Source organism: Argentina anserina, chromosome 6, assembly GCF_933775445.1.
Source record: "Argentina anserina chromosome 6, drPotAnse1.1, whole genome shotgun sequence".
In the NCBI taxonomy this organism is placed as follows: domain Eukaryota; kingdom Viridiplantae; phylum Streptophyta; class Magnoliopsida; order Rosales; family Rosaceae; genus Argentina; species Argentina anserina.
This window is the reverse complement of record NC_065877.1, coordinates 11,684,589-11,710,844: the sequence shown is the minus strand read 5'-3', so window position 1 is coordinate 11,710,844 and position 26,256 is coordinate 11,684,589. Positions and strand designations below refer to the sequence as shown.

Sequence of the window (26,256 nt, the reverse complement as noted above, 5' to 3'; positions counted from 1 at the left end):
AACGAAGCATAAGAGCCATAACCGATGCCAGTTTTCCTTGGGTGGCGATGAGTGATGGTTCGGAGTGGCTAGGGTTGAAGACGGCTAAGCTAAAATTCTTGCCTAAAGTTTCACAAGATGGGTTTTGGACTTTGGTTTTCGGATTTGTGCCTAAACCCAATTTTTCAGTTTAATTGGTTTGTTGCCTATTACTATGCTCGTCTAAGTCGTACAATAGGCAAAAGTTAGGAATAATTGAGCTTAATATTAAAGAATGGTTATATGTCGCATGTTAGCTTTGAGTTTTTACTTATGACCTCTTGTCTGTGTTTTATCACAGTGGAGACCGGAAGAGTATGTAATGGTTATTCATACAATCATACCACATAAAATTTATAAAACACAGTATGTTTGTCATAACAAAAAAACTATGATAGACTAAAAATAGTTGACTCTTGACCATTGATGGCTGTAACTAGCCAACAAGTTTATATTAGTCCTTCTTGTTTTTTTTTTTCAGTCAAGATCGAAAATTATATGCAAGCTTTCAGAGTACATCTGCACATCCATGCAAGATCGAACTCTTCTAGCTAGCTGCAGGTCACACTAAGATTTAGTACCATCATCATCATACTCGATCATAATGTAAATTGGTATATATTCCGCATCCGTGATATCATACTTTTTTTTTTGGATATATATAATGCATCCAATACAAATATTACAATGAATGGTTCACGTACAGATGAATACACGTTTGTTGTCACTCACGTAAGATATGAAGAATATGTGTGCCCCTTGCTCCCTCCCGCCCCAATTGTTTCTTTTCCTTTTAGTTTTCGCCGTTTGCCAAGAAAAGTACCTAAAGCAAGAACGTTAAAAACCAAATGAAACATGGAGCGCCATGAAACATTGCGAAAGTGGTCTTTCAAAGACAAAAGAGGGTAACCATAATACGCATTCGACATATAATTAAAGAAGGATTCTGTATTTGATTGTGATTGGGTATTTCCGTATTTGAATAGAAAACTAAGTCTCTCCTCCAAGCATTTATACAAATGATCGATCCTTGCTGATTGCTACTAGCTGGCTGGTCACTCCAATCCTCAAAACCCTAATCGATCGATCATCTCTTCACGTTTGAATATGTTCCCTTTGAGTACCACTGCCTCTGGCGACTCTCCCGTTGAAACTTCCGTCACCGGCGATGGCCTGCATGTCAGGGGATCCTACAAGCGCCAATATTCTCTGGAGGCAAGGCGAGCCGAAACAGCGCTTGTCAGGGAGAAATTTCCCGACAGAATACCTGTTATAGTGGAGAAGGCGCGCTATATCTTCTGACATAGCGAAAATTAGCAAGAGCCTCTAACCTTAGCCCTCCCGATATTACTCTCGGGCAATTTAAGCAAGTTATTCGAAAGAAGATGATCCACCTCCAAGGAGTCCAAGAATTCGAAGACGAGTTTATGTCTCTCTACGTCAACAACATCAATTATCCACACAGCAGTTCTACCCTGATGTCTGAAATTTATGCAGCAAACGCGGATGAAGACGGATTCCTTTACATGGTCTACTTAAGTGAGGATGCGGGTGTACAGATGCTAATGAAGGAGATGGAAAACTTGCCAAGGACTTTAAATTTACATAATCACGAATAATTGCACCTCTCGATTTGAGGCAGTGTCTACATGATTTTCAGAGTTTTTGTTATTGAACACATATTATAGTTGATATTTATCCATCTCAACAAACTTCAAAGAATTAAATGTACGCATTGAGGTTTAGCATGCATACGGACATATCAGCTAATCAGCGTATGTTTCTTGATTATTGATGGAAATTTTGTTTAGTAGTATGAACTTATAGATTGAGAATCTTATTTGCAAGAGAGTTCGAGCTTAGATACGTATTAATGTCGCTCGATCAAAGCATGCCCAGAATTTTTTTCTTAGCCATAGATCTCTTCATCTTCTTGACTTCACTTCCCGCGCGTACTGAACATTCCTGTGAAGCATTGGAAGCTTATTGCATGTCCTCTTGCTCTTTTTCTCTTCTTCAATGAAATTAGCAATATGGTTGTGTATGATTTAATGATTTATCAGGTAGTAGAGCAAGGTTGGGAAGGTATATATGTGTAGGTATGACAACATCTGAGAAGCTACATATACCCTTTGGTAGGTTTTCAATTTATGTATGGTTTTAGTCTTTTAGGTATATATATATATAATAAAAAAAGAATTGAAATGGCTCTCAAGTAAGTAGCAGGTTCATCATTCAGAGCCTCATGTAAGTAGCAGCCCAAAGAAAAGTGTAGCGGCCCCAAAGCCCAAAATCAACGATGAATAATCGGAAAGAAGGGTAAATCCGTCACTGAGAAAAGCACAGAGCAGCTATATAGGCAACCCATCCTCCACCCGCCTCCAATGTCCATTCATCAGTCTAGGGTTTGGCCCTCCCTCTCTCTCTCTCTCTCTCTCTCTCTCTGCTACTGCTTGTTTCTTTCGTTTACATTGTTTTACGCGTGGCCCTTAAGATCGCCTTCCCTTACAACCATGGAAGCGTTTCGAGTCATAGCTGCGCAACAGCAAAACACCATATTGAGGAGGTCTCTTTAGGGTTTCCTTCTGAACCTTGCTCTTCTCCCACCTGGGTTTTCCTATTGAGGCGTTTCTCCTTTTCACTTGGGTATTTGGGGCTCATTTTCTCATTATTTGGAACCCTAAGGCAGATAGTTTTCAAGCTACTTGATTCTGGGTGTTTCAGGATAATGAGGAACTCCCCTTTTCTTATTGGAACCTTGTGAGTGTCTCATACTTGGTTGGGCAACATCTTTAGTGTTATACACCCCATTTGTTTGGCTTTTTATTAATTTTGATTTTTGTGTAGCTTGGTTATATTTCAAATGGTCTTGGCAAGAGTGATGATTCAATTAGATGTGTGAAAGGAGGATATCTTTTTTCGTGAACTTAATTGTTTGAGGCATAACATGTATGACTTGCCTGCTATTTAGCCTTTTTAATATTTTTGGTTAATTTTGTGTGTAAATGTTTAGTTTGAATTGAAATGTTAGTGAGCTCATGTACTGTACGAACTGGTTGTGTTTTAATGGTCTTGGCAAGTGTGATGAATCAATTAGATGTACGAAAAGGGAAACCTTTTTTGTGAACTTACTTTGTTGAGGCATAATTTTTCTGACTTACGCGCCTTCACAGTCCATTTAAATTTCAGTCATCTCAGTCTAGGCGAATTTTGTTGTCTCTGAAATGTGCATGGGAAATGTATTCTTTAGACAATGTAAATTGGTTGTGTCTGGCAGGAATGATGATTCAATTAGATGTGTGAAAAGGGAAATCCTTTTCATGAACTTAATTGTTTGAGGCATTCATTAGTCTGACTTGCCTACGGTGATACTTTATCTTCATTTAGTTCTCTTAGTTGCTTGTCATGGTTGTAGAATGGATGCTTTATTTTTTTCTGGGAAACAATATCGGGGTGATGTTTGAATTGTGTTTGGCAAGAGTGATGATTCAATTAGATGTGTGAAAAAGGGTAATCCTTTTTTTTGAACTCAATTGTTTGAGGCATAACATGTCTGACTTGCCTGGTATCGTAACTTTTACCTGTGACTATCGATGTAGTTCTCTTAGTTGCTTGTCATGGTTGTAGAATGGATGCTTTATTTTTTTTCTGGGAAACAATATCGGGGTGATGTTTGAATTGTGTTTGGCAAGAGTGATGATTCAATTAGATGTGTGAAAAAGGGTAATCCTTTTTTTTGAACTCAATTGTTTGAGGCATAACATGTCTGACTTGCCTGGTATCGTAACTTTTACCTGTGACTATTGATGTAGTTCTCTTAGTTGCTTGTCATGGTTGTAGAATGGCTGCTTTATTTTTTTTCTGGGAAACAATATCGGGGTGATGTTTGAATTGTGTTTGGCAAGAGTGATGATTCAATTAGATGTGTGAAAAAGGGTAATCCTTTTTTTTTTGAACTCAATTGTTTGAGGCATAACATGTCTGACTTGCCTGGTATCGTAACTTTTACCTGTGACTATTGATGTAGTAGTGCTCTTAAGATTATGGCCAATCATAGGTTAACTTCAAATTCCGGAGGAAAAAGAGCTTGTGTAGGTTCATGAATTGGTGTTTGATACTAACTGTGTTTCAAGCCGTGTTAGTATGTTATTGTTATTGTGCTGCCGATACACCATCAATAGTCACAGGTAAAAGTGTTTTAGCTTGATCACTGCGCAATCCTGACTTTGATTTGTAGAAATTGAAGAGATTTTTAAAGTTATGATATTCTGCGTATCCTGATAGTAAATTATCACTGGCCTTTGCAGTGTCAGCAACCAGATCCGGCAAAGGATTGCGCACAAGCTGAGAACTGCCTTAATGGTTGTCAGCTACTGGAATTGAATACGAAGATCACTTGCTCTTTTGCCAACCAGCATTTAGAGTTATTATTGATGGTGCACCAATTGCTTGTTTTCCTGAAACTAACATTATCGAAAGACAGGGAGATATTATGATGTATCTTTGATATTGTAAAGCTTTTGCCAATGAAATTATATTCGAACACTCCTTTCTACTTCTTTATATCTTTTGAGTTACAATATCATTTACACTTTCACACCAGTTCGAGAGGTAGTTCAATTTGAAAAGTATTGAACATCTCAGGTAATGCCCAATGCCCTTGCGTGGACTACAGCTATTAGTATTGGTTACATACTAGTGATACTATGCTGCAATCACAGTTTGAGCATTTCAAATATGCAGCAGTTGTTGAATAAAAGCATTTCAACTAACATAGCCTTGCATTATATTAAACTTGCTATCATCAAAATGGAACATAGAACATAACCAATTCCCATACTGTTCGGGAACCCCCAATTTGTATGAACTCAGACTGAAAATAAAGCAGACAAAACTAAAAACGGTTATACCTAAGACCTCTCAGATTATTGCTCTTATGTTCTTCTGCTGCAAAAAAAAAAAGAGAGAAGCAAAGTCGTCGACTAGTCGAGAAAGCCAGTCCTGCGCCAAATAGCGTTCCTGACCTGACGCAAGTCCCTACCCTTGAGAGTCCTCCCGACGCCTTCCAGCACCGAAAACGTGGTCCTCGCCGACACCCCCGACCCCCTCGCCACCAGCTCATGCGGCGGCAGCATCTCCCCATCCTCCTCCTCCTCCTCATCCACCACGTCATCAAGGCCGCCGTGGTTCCTGCGCCGCTCCATCATCATCGCCTTGGACAGCACGGGAACCTTCATCGGCGCCGAGTGCTGCTGGAACCTTCTCGAAGGCACCGACTGGGTGTGATGACCTTGACCGCCGTCGTTGGAGGGTTGACTCTGCAGAGACGGCCGCGGAATCGAGGGGATGGGCTTGGAGGGGGAGGAGAGCGAGGGCTTGCGGTAGAGGAGGTGGGCCGGGCGGTCGGGGTCGGGTAGGACGGCGAGGATTCCGGATTTCTGGGTGAGAGGGAGGCCGTGGTTGGTGGCGGTGGTGGAGTCATCGGGATCGGTGTGGTCGTCGGTGGTCCAGAAGACCTCGGCTTCGTTGAGCTCCTCGCCAACGGAGATGGGGGAGGAGGAGGAGGGAGGGGAGAAGGAGAAGAGGCCGAGGAAGCGGTCGGAGGACGGCGATCGGCGGTGGCATAAGGTGGCGGAGTCCATTGAGAAAAGAAAAGGAGAGAGGAGAACCGAAAACGTTTTGGTGTGGCGGACAGGCGCGGTGAGTGTGTGGGAGACCGCCCCCCTGAGAATTTTGTTGTGGGGAGTGGGGCCTACATGGGAAGGAGGACGTCGTTGTATGCGTTTTTTGGGCTCTTTGGGGGACCCCGCAGAGGTGTATTGTAATTTGTAAATGACCAAGTCGCGTTGGAGTCCAAATCCTGTGTTTGCTTGCGAGTTGAATCCTCCTCCAGTCAGTCCTCCCTCTGTTTGGAATTTGGAAATGTGACTTCGGCCTGATGAACTAAGTTTTTTTTTAAAGAGAAAAATAAAATTCCAACGAACCGCCTCTTAGACGCTCATAAAACAAAGTATCAGACAAAATAGTCATATTGGCTTGAGGAGGAACTATATTGCTCCAATAGGTGGGAGAACTAAGGAACTGACCCACATAAGCAACAAATCAGGTAAAAATTTGGCTTCTCTAAAGACATGTTTGAAGGAGATCTCATCGAACGACTCCGTGAGCGCTTTTACATCTTTCACCAAGGACTTGAGCTTCTAAGGAACAACATAAGAGTCATTGACACATGTAATTATGAGGGAAGAATCTCCCTCCACTTCCAGAAAACGGCAATCGGTGGACAAAGTTGCAACCAAACCATCCTGTGAAGCAGAATATTCAACTTTAGGAACTAAGGTCGAAGCAAGCTTACGAGCACTGGAAACTATCGGAGAACCATTGTGATCTCTAAGAACAAAACCAGTAGCAGCAAAATTTGACGAAACTGAGCCGTCAAAGTTGAACTTGAGCCAATTGGGGCTAGGAGGAATCCACTTAAAGACGTGCTGATTCTTCGAGGCACACAACTTCTCTTTCTTGTTCGCAAGACGGTAAGCCAAACCTAGAACAGTAGCGGAAATGACAATAGATGGAGGAGTAGGGGTAACAGATCAAAAAACAGCATCGTTCCTTACTTTCCATATCTGCCAACAAAGAAGGATACACTCTTCAACAATGTAACTTTGGTTTGAGTTGATGACATCATCCAACCAATCCTCCAATGTAGTAAAAGAGACAGGCTTTGGGAAATGACTGATGTTATTCCACACCACTGAGGAAATGGTGCAAGAACAGAAGAGATGGTCCAAGTCTTCAATCCCTGAATCACAAAGAGCACATGAGTTATCAATATTCATAAAACGAGCAAGAAAGGCTCGAGTTTTCAATCTTCCCCTAATAAGAAGCCATGCAAAAAATTTAGTCTTAAGGGGAATATTCAGTTTCTAAATCCTTTTCAAATGACAAGTCTTCGAATGAGAAGGATCATCATATTGCATATTAGTAGCAGATTTAATAGAGAAAACTCCATTAGGAGCATGACCCCAAACAAATTCATTCTCATAATCATTTAAAGGAATACTAATTGCCGTAATCTCCTCTACAATATCTTTATCCAACAAAACATTGAGTTTATCTACATTCCATTGACTATTATAATGAAATCAGTAACAAAATCATTCACATTAATCATTTGAAATGAAGAAGGCAAAAGAACTTCAAGGAGAGGAGAATCAAAAACCCAATAAAGGTCCTAAACTTAATGTTTTTTCCATTACCAAAAATCCAACTCATACCAGCGATGATGAAGTCTAAAATCTATAATACTTTTCCAAGCAAAGGAGTGAGAGGCACTCTTATGAACTAAGTTGCATAAGAATCGATTTTTGTATTGATTGGGATGTGGTGAATTATGAGGTTGGTTCAATGGCTATAGAAGACTAATGTAATTTATGATTATATTGATGCAATAGTTTTTGTCTACCTTCATTGTGATGTAGATACTGTTTTGAAAAGTATTGTACTTAAGAAAAACACACCTTTTTTTTTCTATTAACGCATCTTTCTTCACATGATTTAAAAAAATTGATGTCATGGTATTAAATTGTATGTGAAAAGGGTGTATTAATAACAAAAAAAACGTGTCTTAATAACATCACCCTTAAGAAATTCTATGTTCAGACTGAAATTTCAAAAACTTGTGACACTTGTTATGAACTTACGGACCATATCGTGACTTAAGAAGTTAAAATTTCTGCAAACTCATTTTATGAGCATTATAATGGTTGCTGGTAGATGTTTTACATTTTATTAATACTTTACTATATTATATAAAACAATCATATCGCATGGTAAATGAAAATGTTAGCGACAACACTGTATAATATATATCAGCTTACCAACTCTAAATAAGGGTGAGTTTTTACTTGTATTTGTAATGTGGTTCAAAAGTGATTGCATCCCCTTGATTTCCAATTTGACAATCTCGTCATTCTCGTGTAATACTGAATTTGACTTGTGCTAGCTCCGAGGTGAATGAGAATACACATTCATAAAATATGGTTAGATTCTAATTTGTTGCAATATGTTGCCATTCTTAAGACTAATATGTTAAATATTAGTTTATTTTTATTTTTTTAGTAACGAATGGTTCTAGTAGGAGTAAAATATGTAATTTTTGTCGATTAGCTTATTAATTTTAATTTATTTTTGGGTGACAAGATAATTTATTAATTTCAGCGATGAATTTATTTAAAGAATAATATTTTATTAATAAAGTAAGAAAAATATTGAGATAGTTAAATTTTTAAACTAATCAAAATGCCTAAAGTTTATTAAACTTTAAAATATATCTGATTATGATTGGAAGGATATAATTGTAATTTATAATATATAAAGATGAAAAAAAAGAAAAAAAGAAGAAAGAGAAAGCCACATAAGTTTTATTTTGTTTTTCCATAATTTTTATTAAAAATAAAATAAAATTACACAGTGTGTGCGCTAGTAATACCAATGCTGGCTAGTTTATGGTGCTCTTTTTCTTTCTTAAGCCAAAGGCCTCGTTTGTACCGAAAAGAAAATGAATAAAATTCAATCTTAATAGCAAAAAGAAAAAGAAATCCAACCAATATTCAACATTACTTGGTTTCGACTCCTATTTTGGTCAGACAGTTCAGTTGCGTACGAAGCAGCAGCAGCTTTGGTTGGATCAACTCCATTCGCCCCGGTGACGACTTTTGCTCCACTGGAACAGTGTCCCCTGCACACTTTCAGCACCACCACACCTCTTCACTTCTACCAATTCCAATTCCAATTCCTCATCGATTGAACACACCTCCCCAGAGTCGCCATGCTTGCCACGGTAATTACGAATCTGCCACTGCTCTCTTCCCCCAATTCGGCCTTGAATTTATGAATTCGTTTGTAATTTTTGAATTACGTGCTGATCTGAATTGTAATTGGGTTGAATGGAGCAGCAGAGGAGTATATCGGGGTCGTCGCAGAGCCCTAGATCGCCGTCGTCGCAGCCGTTCCTCTCGGTCTCGGTCACTGATCCTGTCAAATTGGGCAATGGCGTCCAGGCCTACATCTCCTACCGAGTCATCACCAAGGTTAATTTCACTTGATTTCGTTATCGCATTTCGCTTTTCATTGTGGATTTTATTGGCTCGATTTGGTTCTCTCTTAGCTGATTGCTAGCTTATACTGTGAAGTTTGCATCTTTTGTGCCATTTTGCGTTTTTGGAATTGAGTTTTCTGTAGAGAATCTGGTGCATTTTTTTTTTATTACAAGTACTCAGTTAGCGAGTAGGTTTAAATTTCGAGATTAGTTTTCGGTTAATGTAGGGAAAGTTCACTAAAACAGGAAGAAATTTAGCATGGAAGGAAAGAAAGAATGAGAATTTGTATTTACATGATCGTGTAAGATACGGTGGAAGTTGAACAAAGCTCTATAAGTCGTAGCTCTACCTAGAGTTCTTTTCTAGTTAAGAGATCAATGCGGACGATAGCTTTCTATCTATGATTTGGCCTTAACCAGGCTGAAAGAGGGATTTAGGGTCAAGGCTTGCTGTACGGTATATGATTAAATGAGCTGTGCTTTTTCTGGGAGTTATGGAACCTGAGCATGCAGCTATACCGTGATTAACAAAGTGATTGAAATATGGTCGACTTAGCATGCATTCTGTAGTTTATTTTGTATTATCGTCATATAATTCTTATTTCTGTAGAATTATATGGGCCAACTTTGTTGCCTATACACTTGATGTACTATCAAGCTTTGACATCTGCTATGTTTGTTAACACTTCTTGAATGATGGGATCCTTTTGTTTTCGCAGACAAACTTTCCAGAGTACCAAGGGCCTGAGAAGATTGTCATCCGACGTTATAGTGATTTTGTTTGGCTGCGAGATCGTCTTTTTGAAAAGTACAAAGGAATTTTTATTCCTCCTATCCCAGAAAAGAGTGCTGTAGGTAACAACCTAGCTCTGGCCCTTTTTTCTCACAACTGTTTGTTTGCCGTACTCTATAAGGTTCAAAATTGGTTGCATCCTTAAGTATGCCTCAAAATCCCCTTTTGTATGTCTCTGTTATGGTTTAAATTCTTCAAGAAGTCATTGAGGTCATGTCAGGTGGTAAGCTCACATTAATCTTGTAGGTTTATCCCATGATGGGAGTGAGTTTGAGTTATGAACTTATGATGTTTTACCATAACTACACAATTTTTTACCACTTCAAAGACAGTTTAGAGGCCAGAAGAGTTGAAATTCAGCAAAACACTTCTGTCCAAGCCTGCCTGTGTAGGTGCATTTGTACATTTTTGTTATTGACCGGACAAAAGTATTTAGTGTGGAATAATGCAAAGATGATGTTTTAATGGTGCTCATAATCTTTTCCATAGAAATATGCAATTTGGTATACATGAATTTTTCTGACAGATTTTTTTAAAACAAAATCTCTGTGGTTAGTGTGTATGCTGAGTTCTTGATTTGGTATTGGTGCTCATTAGACTGGAGAATCAAGGAAGATTTAAACTATATATAATAGCACGTGCACTAACTCCAGTTTCTTATAATGCAGAAAAATTCCGTTTCAGTGCTGAGTTCATTGAGATGAGACGTCAAGCGTTGGATGTGTTTGTCAATCGTATAGCTTCGCACCATGAGCTTCAGCAAAGTGAAGATCTTAAAACATTCCTACAGGCTGATGAAGAGGTGATGTTTTTATTTTTATTTTAAACTTATGCATTGTATTAAATATTGTAGTGCGTGCCCAGGCTTGACTATATTTTACTTCTTCATATTACCTATCCAGACAATGGAGAGGTTACGGTTTCACGAAACTGGCATCTTCAAGAAGAAGCCATCAGATTTGATGCAAATATTCAAGGTAAAATATTGTGCACCCTGCCTGTAAAACAGTAGCTGTAGTTGTAATTAAATATAGTTTCATTGAGATATTTGTGAGCCTTCTAGAACTTTTAGGTTTCTTCTTATTCTGTATGATCTGCTAGACACCACTTCTCTTATAACCAAAATTGATTAGTAGATTTTAAAAGATACAAGGGATGTACTCAAATTCTGTAGAAAAATATTCATTTTGTAGTGGCACATTGTACACTGTATTTTTGAGTTCTGTTATCCCACTCAGAACAAAGAGTTCCCTATCATGCCTGTCTTCTGACAAAGGAATGTACCCATTTATATTTGTAGATTTGCGTGAAAGTGGGTTCTGCTCATGACAGATCTAAGTTCTATAACCTCTTTCACCATTTTTCCTAACTTACATTGGCTGAATTGGCTACTTTTATTTTTTATTACTGTTAGGGAGGGATACTCTGATTGAGTACTAATTTGCTTATTATCTGACAGGACGTACAATCCAAAGTGAGTGATGTTGTCCTTGGGAAGGAAAAGCCAGTTGAAGAGTCAAATCCTGAATATGAGAAGTTGAAACACTACATTTTTGAGCTTGAAAACCATTTGGCTGAAGCCCAGAAGCATGCATATCGTCTTGTAAAGAGGCACCGAGGTAACAATGATCTCCTTAGTTTTTTTACTGTTGTTATTGTGTTGTTATGAGGTGTTCCCCCGTCATACACAGTTCAGAAAATGGTTATGGGTAAACTTCGATTCATTTTACTGTAATTTTGCAGAGCTGGGACAGTCTCTAGCAGATTTTGGGAAAGCAGCCAAGCTTCTTGGAGCTTGTGAAGGTGATGCTCTTGGGAAGGCGTTTTCAGAGCTTGGGGCAAAGTCAGAGGCATTATCTTTTAAGCTGCAAAAAGAGGTAGGCTCAATTGAAGAGTGAGCTGTTCATTGGCTTATCGTGTATGATGTGTTTACTTGTTCCCAAATTGGTTGTGCTATGTTTCCTTCTTTTAGTTCTCAAAGAGCTTATCTTGTCCCATTATAGGACTCTGATCTTTATGTTCTTATTTAGGCCCATCAACTGTTGATGAATTTTGAAGAACCCTTGAAAGATTATGTTCGGGCTGTTCAATCTATTAAGGTGAGTATGACTTGAATTGCGACCATTGAATATGAAATTAGATGTATCGTATAATTTTGATACTTTCATACATGTGGGTAAGTTAGATTTGCTATATGGATTAATTGTTATTAATCCCCAGTTCCCCACTCCAACCCTTTGGCCACCTGAGAATCTGTATTTAATGGCAACAAAAAGGTTGATTGTTATTTTCTGTAGAATATAGTGGCTGAACTAGTTGCTTTTTTGTTTTCAACAGGCCACCATAGCTGAGAGAGCAAATGCCTTCAGGCAACAGTGTGAACTTGCTGAGACAATGAAGTTGAAGGAGATAAATCTGTATGCATCTGGCCAATTTTGTTATATTTATTTGCTGTCTGAAAATGCTCATAGACTGGTGTATTTGTATGTGAAGAATAGACAAGTAGAGGATGTAGTCATCTGTATTTGGTTGGTAAAATTATACAAAATTGTTAAGAAAAAAAGAACCAAAAAAAGAGTTGCAAAATACTGTAGATGACAACCATTTGATTTAACTGGAGTTGGACTTTCGTGACTATGTTGATAATTTGATACAGGCAATTTTGATGTGTTTTTGTTCGGCCTGGTAGTTGTTTAATCCCATTCCTTATTTGGTATGCAGTGACAAACTCATGCTAACCAGATCAGACAGGGTGGGAGAAGCTGAACATGAGTATAAGGAGGCAAGTCACTTGTCGCATGCAATCATAATGTGTGCACGTTATGGATCATTTTTATCTGACTAGAGTTATTTTTGTGATGCAGTTGAAGGCTGATAGTGAGGAAGCGACCAGAAGATTTGAAACAATTGTGCGATTGATGAATGAAGAGATTGTCCGCTTTCAAGAACAAAAGACAATAGATATGGGAGTTGCATTCCACGAATTTGCCAAAGGGCAGGCACGCCTGGCAAATGGCATTGCAGATGCTTGGCGAAGTCTCCTGCCTAAACTCGAAAGTTGTTCACCAGCTCAGTGAATGAACATAATGACCAGAGCAGTATACTTCACTTGTAAAACCTGTGGACCTTGAGGAGTTTATTCCGCTATTCTGGTGTTGTATGAGTTGTGGTGGTTGTTTGATAAAAACTATTTCTTTTTAACTAATTACTTGTACAAATTCAGAGCTAATTGAAAAAAGTTCTAATTTCATGTCTAACTCATGCATGATATGTTCAAATTTGAACGCTTTCAAACAATAAAACATTTGTATTACTGTATAAAGGTTTCATTGCTCTTGGTAGATGTTTTTCATTACCAAACACAATAACAGGAAAGTTCTCAAGAAATTCAATTCATTTCTCTGTTCAATTTCGCACCTGTGTTTCCGTGAAGCAAACGTGCAATTCCGTGAATTCGAGGCTTGGGCAAACTCATTTCTCTTCTTTTCCACACCTGAATTGTATTTCCGTGAACCAAACGTGCACTTCTGTGAACCAAAGTAGCAAACGAGGCCCGGCCAAACTCAACATTTATATATGAACTCATTTCACCCACAATGTTTTACCAAAAAGAAAAAAACACAATATTTTACAAAAATGAAAAAAAAAAAAAACTTTCACCAACCAACGGTGAATGTTTTCTTATTTCGATCAAATGGTCTCGTGAAGTTGTTACGTTAGCGGGTCCACTATTGCTTACATGGCACGAAGTGATTAGCTGGGGATCAACCCCTTCTCGCCAATCATTCCCGCCTCGTAGAACAGTGTATGATCCTATCTAAACCTCTTCACCGTCATTCACCACCAGTAAGCTCAATCATCAGCCATGGCCACCAGTACTGCTGTGAATATGAAGCTACTCCACTTCCACTCCCCACGTTCCAATCCTCCCCCGCCATTGCTCTCCCCACTTCTAACTAAATCCACCACCACCAGCCATGCTTTCCCTAACAACCTCACTTTACACTATTCCGGCTACTCATCATCTTACTCAAATCCAACGGCGGTGGCCAAAGCGACGCTGGACAAGGACAGCCTCGTGCCCTCCGACGACGCCGAAGATGGAGTCTTGCTTGGTACCATGAAGTTGCCCTCCGATACAGACTTTCCCAGATTCCAAATCTTGCTCTTTCAGGTACCAAACTACCAATCTCTTTGTACTTTCGCACGTTTCCTTAAAATTGTGAACTCTACCATCAAAGCTGGAATAGCTCAGTTGGTTAGAGCGTGTGGCTGTTAACCACAAGGTCGGAGGTTCGAACCCTCCTTCTAGCGTCCTCTATTTGTTACATGTATATCTATGTAACAATGAACATCAAACTTTGTGTTTTTTTTTAACAGTGGGCTAACAGTCTCTGCCAAGGAGCGAATCTACCGCTTGATATGCCTTTGAAGGTACATACTATTCCATTTATGTACACCTCTAGTAATTTTGGGTATTCATCATTGTTTTATGTTATACGTTACGTTGAGAGGAAATGAAACCCTAAACTAGTGTAATTGTGAAGGATGGATGGATGTTCATCATTTTTGTTGCAGTAACATGCATATTGTGACAATGGAACAGGTAGACAAAATAGCAGGTGGGACTAGATTGGGATTCATAACAATTGGGGATGGGGAGACAGAGGTCATCGGGTACATAGATTGCTTGGTTTTCCCTCCTGAAGGTGGTTCCGGTCCCATTTTCCGAGCAGTTAGAAACGGACGGTTGAAGGATCAGGTCCTCCCGGGTGAGCCCAGAATCATGAGAAATCTTATGCAGGCTCTCCTGAAGTCAGTTCAAATCGCTAGAGTGTAATTACTCAAGTTTGTCCATTATAATCACTCTTGTTATATTCACTTTCACACTCATCTGTAAGTCTGTAACACACATATATTCGTTTAACTTGGTTATTAATTAGCTCCAATAAACCAAATTATTATTAAAGTTGGCTGAAGGAAAACGTGTCATATGGTCCTCGTTGCTGGACGCTGACCAAGTATCAAGTCTGCAGCAATCGTTTGCTAGTGTTTATGACTCCAGCAGAGTTATTATTAGTTAATTGTAATTTATCTAGTGGTTGGGATTGTTGGTCAACTAGTTGATTATGCAAAAATACAAATCAGAGAAAGCATACGCGTTGTGTCAATTCAACCTTCGACTAGGCACTGTTAGCTTGCATAGTTGCATAAGCTTCTGGATGACACATTTTCTTCTGCTGATATTATTATCATATATTCGTGTTCGTATATATGATAATAATATATACATTTTTTCATTTTGGTGATTACCGTCTTACTTAGCTCATGCATTTTTTTCAAATTAATCTGCGAAGAAGCTTCTTTGGGGCCTATAAAGAACACATTGACATATTCAGAAGGGAAATTATGCATATTTTTTTTCATGAAGTATACTGTCCTAAGTTGTCTTGAAAGTTGAAACTACAAGTGAAAGTCTGTCAATGCTTATTTCTCCGTTCTTTATTTATTTACTATGTCCTCACTATATATAATTCCCTCCATTGTAAGCTTTTAAGTAAATACAACTACAAAATCAGACAAGAATTCTTGATCTGTGGTTTTTAAGTATGGAGGTAGAAGAAATTTTTGGACATGAAAGTTATGATGCAGTTGTTATGGGTTCTGGTTATGGCGGTTCTGTGGCTGCTTGCCGGCTGGCTATGGCAGGAGGAAGGATGTGTCTCCTTGAGAAAGGCCGGAAATGGGAAGCTAAGGACTTCCCAACTGACAGCTTCAAAATCTTATCGACTGTGAGGATTGAGAACCAGAACCTAAGTGTTAGCTATGGACCAAAACATGCTTTGTTTCAGGTTAATCTCTCTTCCTGTATTTCTTTAAGCCATAGTTCTTGGCATATATCTAACTCGATATTGTATTTCACTGTGTCCATTTTTAATGCTTATCTTAGTTGCTGAATGCTGACAATTGTAAATATGCTAGATAGTATTACTTACACTTTGTGATTCAAATGTTAAAATGAATTGATAATATGCATCTGTTTTCATGAAACTTTAGATGTACGAGCAAATTGATTCTCTAGCAGCAGTGGCTTGTGGTCTTGGTGGAGGTTCACTAGTGAATGCAGGAGTTATGATGCCAACACCAGTTCGTGTTAGACGAAATCCAAAATGGCCAAAGGAATGGGAAAGGAATTGGGGTAGTTGTGAAGCTTCTGCAGCAGACATGCTGAGAATACAAAGTATTCCAGTCAAGTTTCCTTCTGCAAAATTTTTGGAAGAAGCTGCTGATGGTAAAACTTTTGACACTTCAATAAAGCTTAGTGTAAATTTTGACATTGAAGAACCAATAATGAATGGAACAAAGCGTCCACAGATGGGTAGCTGCTTAGCCTGTGGGAACTGTCTTTCTGGATGTCCTTATAACGCCAAAAGTTCGACTGACAAAAATTCTCTAGTCTCAGCAATCCAGGCATGTCTCGAGTCTTTTTGCTGCCATTATGAGTCCACAGAGGCTACCAATGAAAATGATATTGTTATTGTATCGGTCCAACATGCCGGCCCTGACCAGTTCCTCGATGACGTACTTCAACATATAGCAGATATCCGTGTCATGTCATGAGTCATCGTGGTAAGCGCAGTATTTGTCCGTATTCCTCATCGGCCGTTTGTCATACCGTTGCTTGGGAGGCCTTGGCAGGAGATTTTTGTGACGCTCGTATCTGTCGGCGTAAGACACGGTGAGGCTCGTAAAGACCTCGTTCTGGGGAGTCTCTTGCTGCATGTACCCTACTGGGGGATCACGACCCTAGGTGGAATACGGGTTGGTTCGACCTCGTCTTCCCTCGCCGTCTCGGGTATCTTGCCTGTTAGTTCCCTGGGGTTGGTCTAACCTGTCCCATGCGGACCGGCGACCACCGTCGAAGAGCATGCTCCATTGAGATTCCATAAGGTTGGTACTCGGCCTCCGCCCTCCGTGTCGCCGTTTCTATCATCTCTTCATAAGTTTTGGGAGGATTCTCATTGATCTTGTGGAGAAAATCTCCCGGCCTAAGTGCTTGCCGGAATGCTGCCACGACAAGAACGTAATTCAGATCATGTCACCGAGATACAAAGTTCTGGAGTTTCTCATCGTTCCGCTGCTTTATTCGAAATAGGGAGCTAGTATCATGGTGGGTGTTGTCTTGCAAGATGAAACTGTTGAGGAATTTTCCCGTAAGTTCACTGCAACTATCCATCAAGTTCGAGGGGAGACTGAGGAACCAACCCAAGGCCTCATCAGTAAGTGTTTCCTGGAAGGCATAACACGACTAAGCGTTCGTGTACTGCATGCTGGATAAGGTCGACTTGAAATTTTCCAAATGGGTGTACATGTCAGAACGCCTGTTGTATTTGGTGACCTTGAGCGGTTTATCTCCCGACGGGTGTCGTTCCACTTGCACCAACTGGGTGAACGGGCCGGCTCGGCCGCCATATCCCCCGTGCAACCAGTGAGGCGTGCCCTTTGCCTCAATTCCATCGACCCTGGTGGTCAGCCGTTCCAAAGTATCACTCATGCGCAGTAGTAGCTGAGTCTGGAGATCTTGTGTGGGCGGGCCCACCGGGACCTCCGGGCCGTCTTGGTCCATCCTTGGGTTCCTCGTGTCCTGGTCTACATATTGTGGTGCCCGGGGGGGGGGGGGGGGGAGGGTGCATTCAATAGAGCTTTGAACAGAGGTTGGGTGATCTGCACCGTTTTGGGTTATGGCCCGGAACGTCGTGGGGCCGCGAGCGTTTCTGTTGCACCAGTGCCCGTGTATCCGGGGTGTGGAACCGCTGTCGTGCCATTTCTCGGGCCTTGTCTGCATTTATGCAGCCTTCAAGAGCGGTCCAAACAAGCGCGTGTGACCTCACACGCATCCCCCAAAACTCTGCAATTTCACTTGCTAGATTGTTAACCGATCCCTTGCCACCCTCACTCGCTCCCACGTGCCGCCACAGACAGTGGCACGCGCTCCACCACCACCTCCGCCCAAAACTCCTCAAATCAACAAACTTCCAACATGAAAAATGTAGATCACAAGGAGAGAGACACAACCATACCTTCAGTTCATCCCAAATTGGCCGAAAACCGTCGAAATAGCCGCCGTAAGATCCCGGATTGGGATTTGGAGATCGGAGTGGTTGCGGCTCGATTCGAGCCCTACCGCCAATGGAATCGTGCCTAGGAGGAAGAAAGAGGACTTGCCGTCGTGACCCTGAGCTCTAGCGTCGCCGGCGACGCTAATTTCGTCGATGCAGCAGCAGCCCTCCCTCGGTGGCGACGCGTCACGGCGCGGGGTGGTCCGCCCTTGCCACAGATCGACGTGGCTCGTCCGTGCGGTCCCAATGACACCGGAGGTGTCGTGCGCGGTGGCCGGAGGAAGGAGATCGTCGGTGAAGGGATCGGCGATGGGAGAGAGAGTCGAGGGAGAGGAGAGAGAAACCGGGGGATTTTTCTGATTTTTTTAGAAAGTTTCCAAAAAAAAAATCCTTATAAGTCTTCCAAAATCAGAAACGAACTTCCGTCGATAATAACTTTCACATACGACATCCGATTAAGGTGTGCCGCATGTCCACAAACTCGTATCGACGAGCTCTACAACTTCTGTGAAGAAAATTTTCAGAGACAAGCGACGGCATAAAAGTCGACTCTCAAGTCACTGAAAACGTAACGTTTTCCATCTTAAATTTCCGAAGTCAGTGTCGTTTTGCAAGACATCGACGAGTAGGCATAAAAATGCGATTTTTACTAAATTTACCAAGTTTAGTAATTACAAGAATCATACGACTTAAACCCGAAAATTCGGGGTATTACAATTAGTGACTCAGATGCTACATACCATTTTTAAAACTTTAGATGATAAAACCTAAATAATATGAATCAGAGTTGGGATTTCTGTTTCAAAAATTTGTAGCATTCTAGGACATAATATCGAATAGCATCCATTTATACATGTCTGAGTTGTTCTTATTTAATTCTTCATTTAAACTGCTTTTGTTAAAACTAGTGCTTCTTGTGAAACAGGCTGGATGTATTGTCAAAACAGAATGTCAAGCGCAGTATGTAGTTGGAAATTAACATGCATGTTTCCAACATAAAGGAAAAAATGGCAGGAGATGGCTCGTTTACTTGAATGAGATTGACTATTTAAACTGTGATTTTGTGGTCCTATCAGGTAACAAAAAATCAAAGTTGGTATATTTTAATATATTCTGATGATCACCAAGTTGTTAACAAGTTCTAGAGTTTTGTTTCCTCAGCGGGAGTTTTTGGCACAACTGAGATACTCTTCCAGTCACGAATGAGGGGACTGAAAATTTCAGAAGCACTCGGATCTGGATTCAGCTGTAATGACAACACTGTAGCTTATCTTGCTGGAACACCAGCACCAGTCAATGGTTATGGATTAGACAGAAAGCAGGTGTTCACAACTCCTTTCGAAGAAAGGCCAGGGCCATCAATTTCATCATCTTCACAGACTAATCTTGCCTTGATTGAGTTCAGTTTCCTTCATTAATTTCAAATGATGCACCATACAGAAGTCTAGAACTAGCTGTGTAGATTCAGATAATATTTAAGTCAGGTCAATTCTCACTATAGTAATATACAAAATCGGCTAGAACTTGAGGTGGCTGCTATGGTCAAGCAACTAATTTGGGTTTTTAAATACAGGGGCATAGCATACACCTGTGTAACTACTTATGTAAACCAATCTGTACATGCAAAAGCAAAAGTACTTTTGGTACAATGTAAATCAGATTTTTGTCCAGATTGTAATGTAGTTTCTATTATCACAGAGTGCTGTACTTCCAATAGCTTATCCGTACCTGTTGTTTAAAGGAATCACAACATACGGATGGCCTGCTGGTTACTGGTTCCTCCATGGAATTATAGACAAGATAGCACACATTGTAAGTTCCAAAGCAAGCCAAGCAATAATTCTTATTGCCGTAGGACATGATGAAAGTGATGGTAAGATCATGTTGGAGAAAGGCACCAACAAAATCTGCTGTACTCCGCCTCAGGATCTGCTTCTCTCCCGAAAGATTACAGCCTTTCAGAAGCTCAGGAAGAAACTAGGAGGACTTCTCTTCATGTCAAAGTATCGAAGCACAGCAGTTCATCTGTTAGGTGGGTGTAATGTGTCATCAGATCCTTCAGGTGTTGTTTCAACCCCAATGGACAGGTTTTTGAACCAGACTCGTCCATAAGTGTGCATCCTGGCCTCTACGTGTGTGATGCTTCTTTGATTCCATGTTCTGTTGGGATTAATCCGTCTCTTACCATCACAGCTGCAGCTGAGCACATAAGTAAGAACCTTGTGCAAGAAGCTCTCAAGTACAAGAACAGCAATGGTGTTGAATGTGTTGTCAAAACTGCTACCCAAGGTCAAAAATCCTTCATTGGAAAAAATGATATTAACAGTCAGAGTTCAATGGTCATGGTTAAAGAAACCATGAGAGGTTATGTTGGCGGTATGCCATGCACTGCTTATTTAAAAATGAGGATGAATTCTCAGGACCAGACTTGCTCTGATGCAAAGTTGGAAACAGGAAAATCACATCCCCTACTTAAAGGTAAAGTTGGAGGGCATGTGGAAATTAGAGCGTTTGAGAAGGACGATTTACATATCATAGATAGGAACGTAAATTTGTGCGATGTAGAAGACAGAACTCCTTACACACAGTATATGAAAGTATGATCTTCTTCTTGCAGCTTCTACTGGTTCAAGGTATGTGATAAATTGATAATTATATAGATGTTTATTGGTTGGTTTTCCAGAATACTCAGAACTAAATATCCACAAACTTGATGCCGATATATTCTCAAGGGAAGAAAGATACTGAATCCTTATTTCTTTCCATTATATGCTTGGAGGGAGATGACAACACTGCATGTTACATTCGAAAAAGTTTCTAAGGAAGACTCAAAGGATCAGAAGGTGGTTCTTAAAGGCGAGCTTCATATTTCAATAGCAGAGCTTCTTAAGAGCATCATAACCCTTCAAGGGAATAATAGCGGAAGGTTTATGTGGCTCCTATCAGGGTCATTCTTAAGAACTTATTTCTTGCCAATACCTCGAGGGATTCAGGGGGATTTAATTCTGTCAGAAGATAAATCTTATCCTAGCAGAACTCTCCATGAAATAAAAGCAGGTGATGCTAATTATTCAATATCTCAGCATTGAACAATCTTGAAGTCCATGATCATTTGGCTAGCTAGCTTCTAAACACAATAAGAGATCCTGCATGCATAAAATATGATTGATTCAGAATTTTGAATTTTCACCTTACGTGTAGCTGAGTTAGGTTATATGTTGGATTACATTATATCATAGCTAGTTAGCTACAGCATTATCAGTATAGTACTTGAATTGATATTTGACTTAATGATTGATGAAGAACCTGATTTTAGAACACAGCTATTTCTTTGGCTTTTCATTTTTCCTGCTATTTGTGCCTTATTCGATGTCCTTCCCCCATATCATACAGAAGATGGATTCACTATCAGTTGCAGACAATAGAAGTCCAAACTTGAAGGAGATTCAAAACTGAATCCGGTTCTCCTTAATGCATATGCTATTGAGAGTTTCTGGCTGCCAACTGAGCCAAATGACTTGGTCAGATCTTTAATTGAGGAAGGGCATGAAACATGGTTATTAAATTCGAGATTGCACACTCTGAATCCTTCTAACGATTTTACGATTGAAGATGTTGGAAAATTTGATATTCCTGCCGGTAAGTTTTGTCATAGATTGTCTGACTGATACGAGCACTTTGTGCTACGTTCTTAATATGTTTTTACCTCCATTTGTACTTTGCTTAACCCTTATTTTGTTGTAATATAGAGTCATTGAGTCACAATAGGAGTCTTGGATGGTTATTGATGTGTTTTTGTGCTTAAACGAGTTAAAAACGAAGAATTGGTCTAGAGTCCTAGTTTGAGTAGGAATCCTTATAGGACTAGGAAACCTAGTTGAATTAGGAGTCTTCATCTTTCTACGTTTTGGTCGCATTGGCGATATCTTGAGAGTCATGTTTGCATTAGGAATCCTTATTAGACTAGGAAACGTACCATTTTGGAAAGTCCTACTTGAAGTCAAACTCTTATTACGAAACTTTCCTAAATGAACTTTCATGTTCTAGTAACTTACTTATTCTAGTAAGTTTCCTTTTTGCAAATTAGAAACTTTCCTAATCTAGTTGAGCTCATCTATTACATATGTCTTTTTAAGACAACTAATGTCTAGATTATGACATGATCTTCGAAATACATTATCTCTTACTATTGATTTTCTTTTCTTATTTTCAGATTGAAGAGATAATTCAAAGAGATAAAGAAGGAGTTCAAATCCGAGTTACACAAGAGAAAGGAGAGGCCATGCCGTGCATATACAATCAGCTGAAGATAAAACTCACGGCTTGAGGAAAACAAGGAGGTTGTGTGCAACAAGGAAGCTTTCATGCCGTCCATATTCATTAAGGAGAAGAAGTCTAATTCGTGTGAAGCTTTAAGAGAATAACTAGGAGATGCCGTGCCTTATCAATTCAGCAAAGAAAAAGGAGTCCAGCCATGTGTAACCCTAGAGAAACAAGGGGATAAGAGCTGAATTAATCCAAGGAAAAAGGAGAGCCATTCGATCCCATGATGGCAGCAACATCACAGCCGTGCATACATGGATCAGCCCACCAAAACCCTAGCAGCCTCCTCTCCTCCTTCCTCTATATATAGCTCGGCCTCCCTTCATATTTGGCATCTCCATTCTCTCACAAAGCTAGCCGAATTGCTGCCTAAATCCATCCAGAAAATTCAAGCAAAAAAAAACCTCCATCCATCACCACCAAGCAGTGCTCCCCCTCTTGCCTCTCCAAATCCGAATTCATCTTGCTCCATCCTTCAAGGTTTCTAATGTGTGATTCATCCATGGCTTGTAATTTTTATTTATGTTTTCTGCAATTTTCGATTTCATTGTATGAATTCTTGGATGTGATTTTCGATTTTATATATGAAGAACATAAATTCAGACTTCTTTGGTTTTATGTTTTGATTGTATGAACTCATGAGATTTGTATGTTTGCTGTGTATAATGACTTAGGGCAGTAGGGTTTCGAAATTAATTTAGGTTTTATTTCAATTAATTCATTGAATTTGTGCATCTAAATCAATGCTTGAGGAAGTCAAGGCCATGGTTCTCCTAGGGTTGCGATTTCATTCACCAAAGTGTTCATTGATTGAATATGCGCTTCGTGTTTCAATTATGGATACTTATATAGGGCTGTGATAGTTCTAGGAATTTGCATGTTTAAACATGATGAGTGACGCCATGCGTGTTTATATGTCTCCAATTCGACTTAATGTGTTTATGTGCTTCTTTGTGTTTAACTAATACGCTTCGTGAAGTTAGACTCTTTTTAGCATATGTTTAGGATTGAACGCTTCGTTGATTCTAAATAATTAAGAAGTCTTAACGATTAGATGAACCGCTTCGGACTCTAATTAGAATTGGAATTGAAATGGACTTAGATATAATCGAAATAAGTCGCTGCCTATATGTTGTTCTATGCGTGTCATACATGTTTCTTGAGTAGAATTCGTGTTTTGCTTATGTGATGAGTGGTTGATCAATTGTATATAATTAATTTAGGATTTATTTTAAGTTGTAGTTTTAGAATCCAAATCAAATCCCCCAATAACATGATAAGTGTTGAGACCCTTTTGATTCCCCGGACTGAACGATCCCTGCTTATTCTATACTAACGATGATGTTTTACAGGATATTTTATAGACGTTCTAACAAAACGCTCTATCACTGACATTGTATTTCAATTTTTCTGATCCAATTTCACATAAATTTATTTTTCTTCTCTCTGATTTTCATGTGCAGCAATTAATAAGATCCGTGAAATCCATGGACCAAGCACAAAGGTGCATGTAGTTGCACACTGTGTTGGAGGCTCAGCAATACACATAGCAATCATGGGAGGTCATGTCTCTGCAACTCATATAGCTTCTCTATCATGCACCAACTCGTCAATGTTCTTCAAGCTCAATGCTATGTCCACATTCAAAATGTGGCTTCCTCTGATACCGGTTAGATCTTTCTCCTTTTCTCTATCACAGACTCACAGTAAGGAACTTAGGATCTCTGTTACATTGGAAGAATAAAAATTTAGCAGAAAAGTTTTTTTTTTTGTTTTAGAAGAAGAAGAAGGGGGTTTCTATTTACACCTCTTAAATTGTTGTTATACCTCCACAACTTTTCTATTTTGATTTGACTTTCTCAACTATTAGAAAAGACAAATAAGAACAAAGGATGTAATTAAAATAAAAAGAGAAGAAATTTCTTTTTCTATTCGAGTACGATGACCTCTCGTCTTCTTGTCTTCTTTCTTCGACCTCATACATAAAATAGCTGCATAATTGCAGCTCCCATATACCAATAAGCCACCATTCTTGTTACCTAAGAAACTTGACAACAAGGTAAGTTGTTGCTGTAGCTTATCTACAAGATTACAACCATCAAGCCACTATCTTTGACCATAAAAATGGTTTTACCGCCAGTCTTTGCAAACTAAGATACTGCCCAAAGTAGACCTGAAAAACAATTTTACAATGCTACAGTATTATCATATGTAATAGATGGAATAAATAGGGTGCAAAAACAATCAATTAGAGGGAACCCAGCCAATGCAAATGATTAAAAAAACTAGAGTTGTCAGGGTTCAACATCCAAAACCCAAAAAATCATAAATCCGATAAAAATGAAAAATCAACACTTTTTTATCCTTAATTATATAATTTCATTTTCAAATAATATGTGGTGAAAAATGTGTTAATGTATTTTCACATGCGTTTTTATTAACAAAACTTATTTGAGTTATTAATAGTATAGATAAATCTAAAAAGGTGAAATCTCCCAAAAAAGAAATCACATGTACTATTTACTTTCAAATACCTTGTCCAAGACGGATGCAAAGTCTAAACTTAGAATTGAGTTCATGGAACAACCTCAAACTCCTCCATAAGATTGTTAATCAAGACTCTTATGCAATCCTCAAAATGTAATACGTTTATAACATTACCAATTAACTGTAATCAAGTTAGTTTAGTAGTTTAACCGATAACGTTGAGGTCTTATTTAACATACATAAATGTGTTTGAGTTATACAATACTAGCATCGCCCATACACAAACATGTGTGGAAAACCTGTTTTTTGAAAAATTAACTGTAAAATATAGTTATTGTAGAAAGAAGTTAGATATGCAAGATAATTTCCTGATCAATTTCTTTTTAAATTTTTAATTATTTATTAATTTGACTTTCACGACTATATTTTTCATATATGAAAATTTATTTTTATTTAACCTAATATTTAGGACTATTAATGTATTTTCAAAGTGCTCTCCGTTGAAAAACTTGTTTCGGATATAATAGTAGAGAAGTTTTAAATACACACCTATAAACTCTTGATACACACCCTTATCATTCAATAATTCAAATAACATTTTGCATGTATGTTGAATGACCAAAATAGGTACATGTAATAGTTCAGAAAATTTAAAACAAATTAAATTATCAAAACTAAGAATTTATTTTTAGAAACAATTAAAATAAGAAAATTTACAGGAAAATTTAAATTAATATATATTTTGATGGAAAATTAAGTGGGAGATTCAAACAATCAATTCATTTCTTAATTTTCACCGAAAAAGATCATTTCTATTTTTAGAGTCCCAAACAAGGTAATTTATGAAAAATAATTATGATTTTTCATCATTCATTAAAAATTTCATCTTCATATATTCTTAACAAAGAAATGTCCATCTTCTTCAAACAATCAATTCATCCCTTTCTCTTATATATATATATATATATATATATTCTTCATATTGTTTATCATTTTTATGGTTAAAGAATTTGAAAAAAAAACAATTGCAATCTATAATGATTCGTAAGAACAAATAAGAATCAATATGAACATATATACGATGCTAATATATATATATATATATATCAATATACTAATTACTGTAAAAAGTAGCTTGTATATTTAATAATGACATATTTTGTGATTTTTTTAATTCAAGGGTATTTTAGGTTTTTATGTGGTGTATTTAGTAAAAATATTGGAATGAGAATTGAAATAGGTTGTGTATTAAATATGTGTTTGTATTTAAGAGATTTTAAATGTGTATTTATAATCTGTCATGATAATATTATTAATAACAAGCTTAGAATAGTTAGAAATGGTTGTTTTTATAGACGCCCACCCACCAAAAAGCCTCTTATCAGCGTTTCGGTTGACAGCCTTGGTTACAAAAA

General features: G+C 38.6%; 4 protein-coding genes and 7 non-coding genes across 11 annotated transcripts; 10 read left to right on the top strand and 1 right to left on the bottom strand.

Annotated features, from left to right (window-relative positions):
- The first annotated feature begins 2,885 nt into the window (after positions 1 to 2,885).
- Positions 2,886 to 2,983, top strand: LOC126801360 (small nucleolar RNA Z266). The gene has a single exon (XR_007672849.1). It is a non-coding gene; the product is annotated as a small nucleolar RNA Z266 (small nucleolar RNA).
- Positions 2,984 to 3,092: 109 nt separating this feature from the next.
- On the top strand, positions 3,093 to 3,184 carry LOC126801361 (small nucleolar RNA Z266). The gene has a single exon (XR_007672850.1). It is a non-coding gene; the product is annotated as a small nucleolar RNA Z266 (small nucleolar RNA).
- Positions 3,185 to 3,285: 101 nt separating this feature from the next.
- LOC126801359 (small nucleolar RNA Z266) lies at positions 3,286 to 3,383 on the top strand. Its single transcript, XR_007672848.1, has one exon. It is a non-coding gene; the product is annotated as a small nucleolar RNA Z266 (small nucleolar RNA).
- A 104-nt stretch (positions 3,384 to 3,487) lies between these two features.
- On the top strand, positions 3,488 to 3,585 carry LOC126801358 (small nucleolar RNA Z266). The gene has a single exon (XR_007672847.1). It is a non-coding gene; the product is annotated as a small nucleolar RNA Z266 (small nucleolar RNA).
- A 115-nt stretch (positions 3,586 to 3,700) lies between these two features.
- LOC126801355 (small nucleolar RNA Z266) lies at positions 3,701 to 3,798 on the top strand. The gene has a single exon (XR_007672845.1). It is a non-coding gene; the product is annotated as a small nucleolar RNA Z266 (small nucleolar RNA).
- Positions 3,799 to 3,913: 115 nt separating this feature from the next.
- LOC126801354 (small nucleolar RNA Z266) lies at positions 3,914 to 4,013 on the top strand. The gene has a single exon (XR_007672844.1). It is a non-coding gene; the product is annotated as a small nucleolar RNA Z266 (small nucleolar RNA).
- Positions 4,014 to 4,191: 178 nt separating this feature from the next.
- On the bottom strand, positions 4,192 to 5,846 carry LOC126797862 (uncharacterized). The gene has a single exon (XM_050524603.1). The coding sequence runs from the start codon at positions 5,658 to 5,660 to the stop codon at positions 5,001 to 5,003; it is 660 nt and encodes a 219-aa protein (XP_050380560.1). The 5' UTR covers positions 5,661 to 5,846; the 3' UTR covers positions 4,192 to 5,000.
- A 2,794-nt stretch (positions 5,847 to 8,640) lies between these two features.
- LOC126798708 (sorting nexin 1) lies at positions 8,641 to 13,168 on the top strand. Its single transcript, XM_050525747.1, has 11 exons — positions 8,641 to 8,860; positions 8,976 to 9,110; positions 9,838 to 9,973; positions 10,580 to 10,713; positions 10,814 to 10,888; positions 11,371 to 11,530; positions 11,655 to 11,788; positions 11,942 to 12,010; positions 12,249 to 12,328; positions 12,633 to 12,693; positions 12,776 to 13,168. The coding sequence occupies exons 1-11, from the start codon at positions 8,849 to 8,851 to the stop codon at positions 12,986 to 12,988; spliced, it is 1,209 nt and encodes a 402-aa protein (XP_050381704.1). The 5' UTR covers positions 8,641 to 8,848; the 3' UTR covers positions 12,989 to 13,168.
- Positions 13,169 to 13,763: 595 nt separating this feature from the next.
- On the top strand, positions 13,764 to 14,927 carry LOC126800042 (uncharacterized). The gene is made up of 3 exons (XM_050527328.1): positions 13,764 to 14,085; positions 14,292 to 14,345; positions 14,518 to 14,927. Exons 1-3 carry the CDS (start codon positions 13,777 to 13,779, stop codon positions 14,749 to 14,751), a joined length of 597 nt encoding a protein of 198 aa, XP_050383285.1. The 5' UTR covers positions 13,764 to 13,776; the 3' UTR covers positions 14,752 to 14,927.
- TRNAN-GUU (transfer RNA asparagine (anticodon GUU)) lies at positions 14,152 to 14,225 on the top strand. Its single transcript has one exon. It is a non-coding gene; the product is annotated as a tRNA-Asn (tRNA).
- A 593-nt stretch (positions 14,928 to 15,520) lies between the features above and the next one.
- Positions 15,521 to 16,532, top strand: LOC126796884 (uncharacterized). Its single transcript, XM_050523598.1, has 2 exons — positions 15,521 to 15,763; positions 15,969 to 16,532. The coding sequence occupies exons 1-2, from the start codon at positions 15,521 to 15,523 to the stop codon at positions 16,530 to 16,532; spliced, it is 807 nt and encodes a 268-aa protein (XP_050379555.1).
- Positions 16,533 to 26,256: the final 9,724 nt, after the last annotated feature.